Here is a 13,461-nt window from a genome sequence, read left to right as displayed (position 1 = left end):
ATTTTAAACAAAGAAAAGACTATCTTCAAAATAATTTTGGTGATTGTATGTATCTGCTAGTGCTTTTGGACAGCTTTAGTAATGTCTATAAAGTGTTACTATGTTACTTTATGATATGCCATGTCAGATGTTGACATCCTAATTTCTCTGCTTATATTGTGAAACTGTATTAGGGTGAAATATAGCATTTCCATTAATGGACAGTTAATAAGGTGCTCACATTTAGAAAAGAAAATGTAACAATCACTTTTAGTGAGTGCATATTTTTTGTATTGAATCCTGGTCAGAAGGGCTGTTCTACCCATTTTCAATCACCTTTCAGTTCAATACAAGCTTGCAGTGAGTTGGAACCTAACCCAGCCGACGATGGGCACAAGGCAGAATGCACCGTGAAGGGGATGCCAGTCCATTACAGGACACTCACACAGGAAACAGTTTAGAGATTTAATTAACATAGATAGTGTGTCTTTGGACTGTGGGATGAAATGAGAGCACCCAGAGAAAAGTCACATGGCAATACAAACTTTGAACAGAAGCCATTCCAAGCTAGAATCAATCCCAGGATGCAACAGCTGAGAGCAGTGCTAACCACAATGCCATACTACTATCCTCAACTAAACTTTCCAAAATAATCCCATTTAAAACCACTTCCTGGGAATCCCCCATTCCATCCTGTGTCAATAATAGGCACACAGGGAAGAATGGTTGATTTCATCTAAAAACAAGGCAAATGGCAACTGCACTGCACTGCACTGCACTGCACTGCACTGCACTGCACAAGTGCTGTGAACAGTTCCTGCTCTTTTCTTAGGACTTTTTATACCTCAGGTCAGCCCTTTTATTTTGTGTATATTTAGCACTGAACATAATAAATGTCGCAAAATAAACCCCTGCTTATTTAGCCCATCTGTCCTAGCACTTCTGAAGGAGAAACAAGAAAGAGGAACAGCCTGTGGAATTACGACCTCTTTACAGTTTTCATTTTGCTTTGACCTTCAGATGATAAAAATGCAAAATTTTGTGCTCCCTGTTTTAAAATGGATTGTGCAAACATTGTCAGCTTGTGTTTGTGTTGACCGATGTGATTCATCTTTCAGAATCTCTGCATTGCCACACATTTTACACTTGCAATATAAACTCCCTTCTTGAATTTAATAATTAGTCTCCTCCTACTTCTAAGTCACCTATAAAAACACTGTGATTTTTTTCTAATTGACACTTTTTTCTAGCTAGTTTGTTAATTAACTGAACTGCTGTGCATTGCTTTTCTTAGAACAGTTTTAATTTGCCATCTGTGAAACTGAATTATAAAATAATCTCAGTCAAGCAAAACATTAAATCAAAAGTAAATATAAAGGGGTTTGTCAGCTTGACTGATTTTCTGTTAGGAAAAAAATGCTTATTTGTATTATGACGGAATTATGTTGTTTAAATATGTTTTCGCTGGAGTTTTGTAAAGTTTCCTACTGTATGTGGATGTTTTACAATTGTGATGAAGCCGCAAGAGGTTTCAGTGCCAAAGTATGATCTTACTCTTGCAACTATTCATAGTGTGATACAAGAGTGGATGTGGCAACTAGTGACCACCGCCAGTAATGAGGAGAGAGATCTGATTAAGTAATGATCCTCATTAATGACAAGGGAACTGTTCATCTTAAAAGAAAGAACTAAGGTCTTCACAACCCTATCACAGGACACTTAGGGCAGTAATGAGAATGTAACCTACAGTATCCAAAATAGGTAAAGTTATTGCTGTAACATTTGCCAGTTGAAAACAGAAGAACTGAATGATGTTTACTGCGTCATTTGTATCTGTAATTCAGTAACTGTAGTGCAGACTTTGCGTAGGGTGACAAGCTCCTAGGGTAGAAAATAATAGGTCCTTCCATTTTTATATGGCTTTATAGTACTTTTATATATTACAGATATTACACGTTGCTAACCACTTATGCTTTATAAACCTAAATACTAAGAATAAAACAAAAAGACTTACTTTGCCATCCTGTACAGTATGACACTCAGTGCCGTGTTCTGACAATTAGCTTTTGTTTAGTTACAATTAAAAATTCCTTCAGTCATACATAATGTGGATGCAAAACTATGACGTGAGGTAGGTGTTGGGGGCACAAAATTGCTCTAAATGGGATCTCATTACATTTTTGATTGCATAGAAAATGAAAATGAGTTCATATTTGCCTCACTGTATTTCTGTGTATGCTCGTCCATTAAGTCTGGAAGCCCGCTGTTTAATTGCAAGTAATGCTTCAAACAGGTCATCCCTATTGCCTGTTTCTATTTTAATTCATGCGGCTTTCATAAAATTTACATCAATTGCATATCATACATAAAGCTATGAACAGTGTTATTAAGTCACAGCACCGAGTATTTGCTAGTAATAATATTCACGCCCAGGCAGAAATCCCTGTGGTATGTAAATTTACCAAAGGCCACCAACTCTGAAACTGCACACGTAACCCTGCAGATGTTTTTGTTTTTAAGCATGTTCTCAGATGTTTTTTTGTATCAGTTTCCTCTGTATCTCACTGCTTTGCTGCCTTACTTGTATTTATTTGGGTGTTTTTTTTATTTAAGCCAATCCAAGAACAGCTCACATCGGGCTGACTTCACTGTGTGATTTTGCTCATCAGGCACTTTGTAGGGCACTGCTGGCACTGGGGCATTTCCCAGGGGTGACAGTTAGACAGAAGATGGATATCACCAGAGTGCCACCGCAGTCATGCCCAGCACCATGAACCTTTTAAAATTGCTTGTCTAGTTTTTGCCAGCAATATTTTCTAACATTCCTCAATAAAGAGCAATGCCATTTTTTAGGATTAGTTACAACAGATAGTGAAATAAACACAGGCATTTAATAGATAAACATTTTTACTGTTTATTTTTTAACATAATTTTTGTTAAAAAAATGTGACTCACTGGAACACTGGCATTTCAATTTCTGGCTTAAGTATCATTCAGCTTTTTGTTAGTTTAGTTAATCATTTTTATGATGTTATTGCTTTGCTTTAGTGCTTTTTTTTCTTATAAATGCAGTTATTTTGATGTTTACACGCTGAACTGAATGATACTTATTTAGGATCAGTTATATCTTATGATTGATTAGAGATGTCTTAGTATTTGACTGAAATCAGACATCCAGTCCACACTTGCAGCTATATGAGAAAACATGTTCTATGAGGAGTGTATGAGGACACAAGTGGGTTCCTGCAATTTGTTGAAAAGAAACTTGTGATTTATTCATCTGTGGTGGGTTGAAGTTGAGTGAAAGAGCAGTGAACCTGCACTGCCCTCTGCTGGTTAGATAGGGCTGCTTCAACAGAAATTCAATTCAGTTACTCTTGTGCACAGCCTGAATCTTATAAAGTTTATCCCCTACATTTTTTGCACAGTCTTTATATACATTTATTTAGATTTTTTGTGCACAAATTTTAGATACATTTATACTTATCAGTGAGGTAGTTTTACTGTTTACATCCTGTACTGAAATGTACGTAGTACCTTGATTATTTGTAGTATGGGCAAGTATTACATTAGATAATTTTTGTGTTTTAGACTCTGCATTTCATTTTAGCAGTGTTGATTTTTGCTCCAGTTCATTGATTGTCTTGCATTTAAATCACCTTGGATAAAGCCATCAGCCAACTTCCTAAATGAATATATGAGCTGTATATGGAAGACTTCCGCGCTTAACTGTGATGATTTTGCCTGCCTGTCAGGGGGTCTTGTGTGTTTAACTTCTATTTCCGGCCACAGGGCACAGAATGTGGCATCTCTCTTAGCCTGAGATCTAGGTCGATATTCAAAACTCAACAGTCTGCTTAATCTGCAGATAATTATTGCATCAAGTGGAGGGTGTTTAGGTTCAGGTAAAATTGGCATGTTCAAGACATTGAAATAGGAGTTACATTCAACACACAAAACCCAGTAATTTCACTTCATTATTGCCAGCTGAAGGTCAATGTCACGTGATGCTGTCCCGAGGCTGCTGTAATTCACAATTTATTTGAAGTCAATCATTAAGTTTTTACTAACGCTTTTTCACTCAAAGCAATGACAAATGTGAGACTAAGTAATCAGTAAATCTTCCAGCATTTTGCCTCCCGTTTGATTCTCCCTGCTTTCTCTTCAGGTGAACAGTCTGCTCTGCTAGTCTGCATATAATTTGTTGGGGGCGGTTGCTTTGTCAGCAGTGCTCGTTTAGTATTTCTGTCAATCTTTTTAAAAATCTCTCTGATTTCTGTGTCGTTCTTTTGTTGCTACTTTGTCTTCAGCTTGTTTTTTCTTCTTTTTTTATTTTTGTTTCTGCAATATGTCAGATTGAAATGGCGATTGAGACTCTCCAAAAGTCTGAAGGCTTATCCACTCAAAGAAGCTCTCTGCTCAACAGCCATGTAAGTTGCTCTTACCAGTTGAAGTCTGCAATTGCGTTTTTCCATGCTGCTGCTAGAAATGCTTTGCTCTGCTAGCCTGAACATCTTCTGCTTTTCCTTTGTGAAATCTGATGTGCCATTTTGGATTGCCTTTTTGCACCTTCTTTGGACTAAGAAGATAGTAGAAGAGGAAATATGACCCATGCTTTTATTTAAATCCAGGGGAAAGGCTTTTTTAACAGTACTTTCCAATCTTGCTCAGCTCTCACTCAACTAAACTGATAACACGTTGAAGCAGACTGGTTTAATTGCTGTTCACTCTGCAAATGTTTGAGATTTTAAATTAGAAATAAATTATTGTAAGTGTCTTGAAATTCACACATGTATTAGAGCAGAAGCAAGTGGGGAAAATGTGTTTTGTTTAGACAGTGGGATTGAGTCCAGACGTCACTGAGCTTACGAGTTAGACTGGGAGGTTCTGTCCTGTATGCTAATCCTGTGTACTAATTATGCATATGTACTACTAATGTCCTGTGTACTAATTATATTAATAATCAGACGTCAAGACATTAGACCCATTAACAGATTCAGTTCAAACTGAATTGAGGACATAGGGAAAGAGTGGTAAATTGTCATTCTAGGTGTGAAAGGAACTTGGATTTTGTTCCAAAGGAAATAGGTGAATTCCATGACAATTCATAAACCCTTTCAAAGTAAAAAATCCTTTTATTTGATTTGTTTCAAAAAATGTGTTTTGAATAGCTTCACATTAAATCAAAAAGTCTCTCTTTTCAGAATCATTAAAAAAATAAGAAGACCATCAGTGTATCAGATAAGCACTAATGTTCACTGGCACATTCTTGGAGAAAATACATTTATGACTCTACAGCAACATGCAAATGCATGGATTAAGGAACAGCCCAATTGTTTATACAGAAGAAAGGGCTCTTAAATAACTTTATACCTAAAGTATGTGAATCATTATTTTTTAATATTTGAGACAACAGTTATGTTTTTAATGTTGTGAACATTTGTTTTCTCTGGCTATACTAGTCTTGGTGCCCTCAGTCTCATATAAAAAGTGACCTCCCCATAAATGGTATATGACACAGTATGAATGAGATCTCAGTGACTTTTCTTTTTCAGATCTGTGCTTAGTAATTCTGCTGATTACTTTTAGTCCGACCACATGTAGCTGAAACAGATGTGCAGAATACAGGATCAAGCCATTGAGTTAATCAAGCAGCACTGAGTTAGGAATGTTCTTTGCTTCATAATGTTAAAATTGAACATTAGTGTACACTTTGCAGAATGAAAATTATGTTCAACAGGTGATGCAGCTTTTGATTGTTTACACATTCTCTCTGCATCAAAACACTGAAATTGTGACCTTTGCTATTGGGTTTGCTTCTAAACCAACAGAACTCAAATAAAATTACAAAAAAACATTTCAATAAAGTATTATTATATATCTGGTCCCATCCACAATGGAGACATCAAGTTACACAGTAATTTGTTTGAGGCAGTTCTCTGCTTCCTTCATCTGTTGGAAGTTCATCATTAACCTGTGTGTCATGTGGTAGTCTTTTATATGCAAACAGATCAGGTCAGCCAGTCTGAAGTGAACAAGCCCGTTGTGGAAGTCTGGACAGAAGCGGAAGTCAGCATCCCTACTGTTACAAACAGTTCTCTTACTGACTCCAAATAGCCAAGACCTCGATTTAAAATCTCACCTGAAGGACGGCTTATTTAAAGTCAAGTTGATAGACATCCATTATTGTCACTAGCCTGTATTGGTAGCATAGTTAAAGAGACCTATCTCCACTCCTAATGAGTGGAGAGTTCTGTGCAAGCCATGGAAAATTCATTGGTGGGTAATAATATTGTGAAAACTTAGTTTTGATTAACTAATTCAACTGCAAGAGGCTGTAAAATGTTGCTGTAAAAAATTATTTGTGTATGTTATTAACTTGAATGTTGAATTTTGCAGTGGCTGATGAAATTCTAGAAGACAGCTATGATGTTTGAGCAGACAAGAACCCATCTTCACAGCAGAAAATATAACAGAACTGTAGATATAATGACATATCTTCCACTTGTAGTCCTATACGAGCAGTGTCTATACACATTGCATTTATAATTGTTATAATTTATATGTATAAAATCCTATATAATTCAGAAACAACTTTATCTTGCTGTTTTCTGTTTTCTTTTATTCTAATTATATGTAGAGGCAATTTGAGCTTAGTGCAAAGATCATCTATTGATGTTATTATATTCTCTGATGTGATGATGGGGCCTTATTTAAATTGAGTGGGAAAAATAATTTTGAACTCAACTATAAGATTTTTTTGAAAGCAGAATAATAGCCAACAATTAAAAGATATCACATTTATCCTTGAACGCTGAAGATTCTGAGATCGGAAATTGTTGGTTTTCTGTATTGTGAAGCAGGCCTGACAGAGAGGGCGGGACAGTGTCAGTGCTGAGTCCTGCTTTTGTTTCATAGCTCCAGTGGCTGCTAGACAATTACGAGACAGCGGAGGGGGTAAGCCTTCCCCGCAGCACCCTGTACAACCACTACCTGCGGCACTGCCAGGAGCAGAAGCTGGACCCTGTCAATGCTGCCTCCTTTGGCAAACTCATTCGCTCCATCTTCATGGGGCTGAGGACCAGGAGACTTGGTACCAGGTTGGTCTAAAGCACACTGTTTAAGTTGGACTGTTTCTGTTTAAGTCCAAATTGGCTGTGCCTGCCACAGTGGCTAAACATGGATATGAACTGACAATAACACCTTTTTCTCATTGCAAACTGCAGAGAAGTAAAACCAAAGACAGATAGCAAAGCTAAGTTCATTATGTTAATGCACAGACACATTAAAGTCCTGCTACGTGTTCTATTATTCTAATCCTGTAGCTACTTCTCTATCATGTATGTTGCACTTGTTTTGCTTCACTTTAAAACTTTGTTTTAACCAACACTGAAGTTGTAGTTTTGTCTTGTAACTGTACTGTTCACACATTCATGTGTTTATAATATTCTACAATGTAAACTGTAGGGTCGTTGTTTGTGTAAATGGTCTTGGAAGATGGCACCAGCTTTCTGGACAGGTATATGATCATAATAAGAAAACCAGTTGACAGGGTGTCCCTTTGCAACATCCTCTGATAACAGGGGCAACTCCAAGTACCACTACTATGGGATTCGTGTGAAGCCAGACTCCCCTCTGAACCGACTGCAAGAAGACATGCAGTACATGGCCCTGAGGCAGCAGCCCGTGCAGCAGAAACAGAGGTGAGGCCTGCAGGCTGCACAGTGCCACACAGAACCAACATCCATATGTACACCATCACAGCACACAGTGGCACACTGCAAGGAGATGCCACACAGAACAGAACAACCTTTCCAAGGACCACAGAGTTATGTGTATAGAGTCACATTGGGCAGACATCAGGGGCACAATATCACAGAGCACAGCCATGAGATTAGGCAGATCTTCTATCCCTAGAGGAAAAAGTCAAATACCCTGGAAAAAACTCTTAAAAAATTGATGTTTGTTTCACCATTGACTGTGGTGTGCTTAAACCTATGCAGATTATGTCCTACAGAAAGAGTCAGTAGAAGCTGTTGTTAGGACTGCACAAGCCCTTGTGTTTGAAGTGTTTCAGTAAATTAGAGACAATGGGATGGTTAGCAAATCAGTTGGTTGTACGGGCTAATGGCCTAATGGTCAGACAGCTAAAATATCATGAAAGAAATCTTTGAGAGATTGTCGAGTGCCTTTGAGAATCTTACTCTGTGGCAAAGTGTCATGTCTCTCCATGTGAAGAGAATTTTAATGTCTTCTTCTCAGACTCAGTCTCTTTATGCTTTCTGAAGCAAATTGCTACAGCTTTATTGTAGTTATTGTTGTGGCTATTGTTTGCCAGGTACAAGCCTGTGCAGAAAGTGGACGGGATGGGGGACAACTTTGCAGGCAGTGGACAGCACACGCCAACAGCAGCAGAGCAGACTGTCATAGCCCAGAGCCAGCACCACCAGCAGTTTCTGGGTAAGATCAGTGATGCTACGCAGGACGCTCAGTTAGGAGAGCATGTGTTGTGACAGGACAGTGCAATGATGTCTTTTAATATGTACTTATCCTTCAGTCCAGCATATTGTTCCTTCTGTGTTTTCCTTCTTTTGCACATAACTTTTCTTACTTTTTTTTATTTTGAGTCTGCTGCATCTTTTTTAGTTTTTTTTTCAGCTGCGTGACTCAAAATGTGTGACTGACATCTGCTCAAAACCCCAGAACAGGGTTTCTGTCAAACATATCTTGTAGATGTCTTAACAGTGCTGATATCTGATTCAAGCAGAAACTTTACCCCCCTTTTCTCAGTGACAGACTTATTTTCTTCTACTCTTCTCTATTCTCATGCAGGTTTTGACTTCACACCTTTCTCCACCCTTCTCCACTTTGCAATTCCTGAGTGGCCTCTCTGCCCCTCCTGCCTCCTCGTTTTTGTTCATCTGTGCTATTTAATCTTTGCTGTCTGCCCTGTCTTTCTCACACCTGAAGAAGTGTGTTTTCTCTCTTCTCTTTTCAGCGTGGAATAACCTATTACTTGTTCCTTTGCAGACTACACATGCTGACGCTACCCACCTGAACTACTAGTTAAAAACTTGTTTGTTTAAAACTTGCTTAGCCCAGGCAAAGAAAAATGCAAGTGTTTTGTGAAAAAGTACAGTATACTGGGTTCGCCTACACTCTGTGACCTTATTTTTTACATGGTCTCATTTAAGCCCTAAAATAAACACTCCAGCACCAACACTCCAATTTTTGAGAAAATGATCATTCTGTTTCTCCAAATGTTAAGACACTTTTCTCCTAGCAAATTGAACAAGAATTCAAAGTAACGTGCAATACCATGGGAAACTCAAGCCACCTCTCTTACAGATTCCTTTTATCTGCTGCCAGAGCACCATCCTCTTCAGCTGTCATAATCCCACCTGTTGTATTTAAAATGTATTATAGTATAAAATCATCTTTGTGCTTGAATGGTCAAGGCCACAGTCCTCTGTTTTATTAAACAGTTGCATTTTTTCCGGAACACAGATGCCTCTCGAGCACTCCCAGATTTCGTGGAGCTTGACCTTGGCGATACTATTATGGACATCATTACTCCTGAGGATATCAAGACCCTGCAGACCCTGTACAGAGAGCACTGCGAGGTAAGTCCACGTGTTTCACCACAAACACAGAATTGTACTGTCAGTCAGCACTTCCCATTTCTACTGCTCAGGACCCCCTGTCTTCCTATTCTATCAGTGCTCTGAACTATTTCATCAAGTCTTTAATCAAACTACTTATTTGCTTTCTTTATTGTTTTTGTGTCCTTTGACAATAGACAATTTCAGGTTATATTTTAGAAGCAAGACTTTTACATTATTTTACCACGTAAGTCAATTGAGAACAGATTCTCACTTATAATCATGACCTAATGTCAGGAACTGAAAGTAACTCAGAACTGCGTTCTTTAGGAGCTGAAAACATAAGTCTGTTAATGCTAATTATGTGCACAATAAAGAGTTTGTTTATGTAATTAAGAGCTCAGTTACAATGGAATCTAGACTAGTGCGATCCAGAGAACCTGGATTGGGAAGTCTTACAGTGTTTAAGTAGGAGGCCGCACTGTCTTTCTTTGTGGTTACCAGGCTATTCTGGATGTGGTGGTCAATCTTCAGTTCAGCCTCATTGAGAAGCTCTGGCAAACCTTCTGGCGTTACTCCCCTTCTGTCACACTAGAGGGATCCACCATCACTGAGAACAGGTCTGTACAGTACCGTACCCGAGCAAAACCTAAATGCTATAATACTAAAGTATCTAGAATTATAGGGTCTTCCGACTCTCTTACCAACCCCGCTCTCGTAGTTCACTTTCTTAATTAGTAAAAGTTATGGCTGAACATAGGCCACTGTCTCAAGATACCAAACCTCGTATGAAAGTTTAATATCAGGGCTCTCCACTGTTATAATGAGTCAGATCCCTTTATTCTTTCAGTTAATATATTTTTTTCTGGAAATACAAGTTACTTATACATTCCTTATATTGTTAAACAATTTTTCTTAATATACAAATAGGAGATATGTAAATGTCCAATATTGTTTTAAATAAATGTGTTGTATTAGCCAGCGCAAGGCCCTTCTATCCTATATTGAATCCAGCCTGCAATATTGATGCAGTGCTTTCATCTGCTAGCAAGAAGCTCAACATACAACTAAAATCATAAATCATAAGTCAGGAACAGAATTATTGTTTTTGAAAGCCACTGCCATGCAGGTTTTAGGGAACTCTTCCATCGTTAAAGGCCTGGACAAATTTGGAATTGAGATAAAATACGTGAGCAGTTGGTTCATTTATGTGATGCAGCTGAAAGACAACCAAAAGACACTGTGGTTACAGGACCCAGAGCAAGTATCACTGGTATACTAGAACAGCGTATGTCTTCTCATGTCTTCTCACATGTCAGTTATGGCCTTTGTGATATTTTTAAAAACATCTGTAATGTTTATTTTTTTCCTCTTAGCAATGTCAGTGAAATTGAAGGCAGGCTGCCCAAATCAAAACTGATCCTGCTGTGCAAAAATGAGACAGTCCTGAAGTGGATGTGTAACTGCGACCATGTGATGTACCAGGCCCTGGTGGAGATCCTCATCCCTGATGTACTTAGACCTATTCCTAGTAAGACAATGTTGCATCCGCTATTCAAGTTCACAGTCTGCATAAGAACAAGATAAGAAAACTTACCTTTGGGCCAATTCTGTACTGAAAGACAATATTATAAATGAAATTGTCAAATTCCAGTGGTTGTATCCACCGATACATTCATACTCATTGTTCATAAAACAGGCAAATTAAAACCTTCTTCTATGCTGTGTAGAGCTCTGATAGTGGAAACCTCTTTTCACAAAGGGTTCTGTGAGAAGAAGCAAACTATCATACTAAGTTATATAGAAGAGACATTGAGTTTGATTTGTGAGTTAATAGGCACAGCCAGTCATTGTAATTGTACCCTTTAGAATAGAATAGTTAGAATAGTTGTATGACTACATCTGGAATATAAAATAATTATATATCTCCATAGAAAGTTGTCCTAGAATACATGTACTCAAAATCTGTAGTCAATTATTAGTTAAGGAACAAGTAAGAGGTTTATTCCATGCTGAAAAAAAAGAAAGAAAACACAACGTTTCAGCCGTGGAGCCTTTTTCAGGTGTGCAGGTGTGCTGAAGAAGGCTCCACGGCCAAAACGTTGTGTTTTCTTTCTTCTTTTTTTTCAGCACGGAATAAACCTAGGACTTGTTCCTTTGCAGCCTACGCATGCCGACGCAGCTACCCACCTGAAATATTAGTTAGTATCTCTTTATCTACCTGTGTTAATTTTCCTCCATTTTGTTTCTTTTAGGTGCCTTGACCCAAGCCATCCGCAATTTTGCAAAAAGCCTTGAAGGCTGGCTAACCAATGCCATGAACAATATTCCACAGAAAATGATTCAAACCAAGGTAACGGGTTTCATTCAGAGAGTTTGCAAGACCTGGAATAACCCAGAAACATTTTGCTGGTTCTCACTTTGTCATTTGACAACAGACTCCAAGCACTGAAGTGAGATAGGTCTATATGATATCCACAGCTTTTTTTATGCGCCTAGTTACCCAACAACAAATACCTGACCATCAAAAGACATCTGCCAGCTAATGCTCCAAATACTTTTGCTTCTTAAAAGAAGTATAAAACTTTCTACCTGGTAAGTTGGCCCAAGAGGGTAGAAATTAATTATCTTTTTTTATTTTAAATACTTTGTACCTAAGAGTTGTGTTCTGTTTTCATGAGAAAAGATTATTATTAGATTAGATTATTACTATAGTGAAAATCCCACTTTAGACTTGTCATGTCCCGCTATGTTTGGAGCATAATGTATATCTCATTGAACTGATGTTGGTGAAAACTCACTGAACATGAAGAGCGTTAGAGATGCCCTCTGCCTGTAAGACTAGCTTCTCAACAGACATGTCACAGAACATAACATCATTTTCATAAGAAGTTGCTATATACCGTTAAAGCTGTTTTTTTTTTAGTTCAGCTGTGAAATTTCTGGTATCATCAAGTTACCTCAAGTCTTGAGCTTGAATATAGAAAATTTATTAAATTAAAAAGGTCTAATTAAGCTAGTGATTCGGTAATTTATACATTTAGGTAAGTAATGTAGTGTTCACAATGAATGAAAAGCAGACTACATTAAGCCATTGGTACTTGGAATAAAAAGCTATCCAGCCATAGCTTTCAAGGGTCTTTCAAGAAATGGTTGTGAGTCTGTCAGCTACTAATAACCAAGAGAGTAAGATGGTCAACGCCAAGGACTGGGGCTACATTTGAAATTGAATATTTCGGGAGTTAATATATATCTCAGAATAGGGATATACATCTATGAAATGGGCTGTGCTATGTAAGAGGTGGACAGCGAGTAAGAGGCTATCTTATTCATGTACTGATTGAGAGCTTTTCCTAAAGCCATGGCTGGATGTAATCTTGTTGTAACGTAGGCATCTATTACCAGACCTATTGCTCCTGGGGTGGAAAATGTAGCCCTTCAGTGATGGAGTTTGACAAAGTGCTGCTGGGGCAGAATGATGTGGAATGAACATTGCCTCTCTCTCCACATCAGCATTGTTACACTTTCTGCAAAGATCAAGAAGGAAACACTAACCTGGTGATAAACACCCCTTTGTGTCATAAATTAATTACATGCACAATTGATTATCAGTTATTCTTTTTTAACGTCTGATTTGCCAATTACTTTTGTAATACCACCTGATTGGCATGTTGTGGAAAATAGTGTTTTTCACATCTCAGCACATGGTTACAAATCCTGCAGCTTCATATGGGGAAGGAAGAGAAGCTCCAGTCAGACTCCTCCAACCCACTTACCTTCAAGCCACATCATAGGGTTTTGCAGCTAAGTCCAGGAGGTTCAGTGCCAATCGGATTAGGGACACGCCTGGGTGCTTGAAGATATCATTGTGTCACCAATC

The 13,461-nt window shown here is 38.1% G+C and overlaps 1 protein-coding gene across 4 annotated transcripts in view; it reads left to right on the top strand.

Moving 5' to 3' along the window:
• rfx3 (regulatory factor X, 3 (influences HLA class II expression)) overlaps positions 1–13,461 on the top strand; it is a 53,907-nt gene that overhangs the window by 26,306 nt on the left and 14,140 nt on the right. For all 4 annotated transcript variants that reach the window (XM_015340302.2, XM_015340303.2, XM_015340304.2 and 1 more), the window contains exons 5-12: positions 4,335–4,409; positions 6,898–7,079; positions 7,563–7,682; positions 8,318–8,439; positions 9,487–9,602; positions 10,086–10,201; positions 10,958–11,112; positions 11,837–11,934. In XM_015340302.2, the coding sequence (XP_015195788.1) occupies positions 4,335–4,409; positions 6,898–7,079; positions 7,563–7,682; positions 8,318–8,439; positions 9,487–9,602; positions 10,086–10,201; positions 10,958–11,112; positions 11,837–11,934 (984 nt within the window). The remainder of the gene's footprint in view (positions 1–4,334; positions 4,410–6,897; positions 7,080–7,562; positions 7,683–8,317; positions 8,440–9,486; positions 9,603–10,085; positions 10,202–10,957; positions 11,113–11,836; positions 11,935–13,461) is intronic.

This window comes from Lepisosteus oculatus, chromosome 3, assembly GCF_040954835.1.
Source record: "Lepisosteus oculatus isolate fLepOcu1 chromosome 3, fLepOcu1.hap2, whole genome shotgun sequence".
Taxonomy (NCBI): domain Eukaryota; kingdom Metazoa; phylum Chordata; class Actinopteri; order Semionotiformes; family Lepisosteidae; genus Lepisosteus; species Lepisosteus oculatus.
The sequence above is the reverse complement of the archived record's forward strand: the minus strand, read 5'-3'. Positions and strand labels throughout refer to the sequence as shown.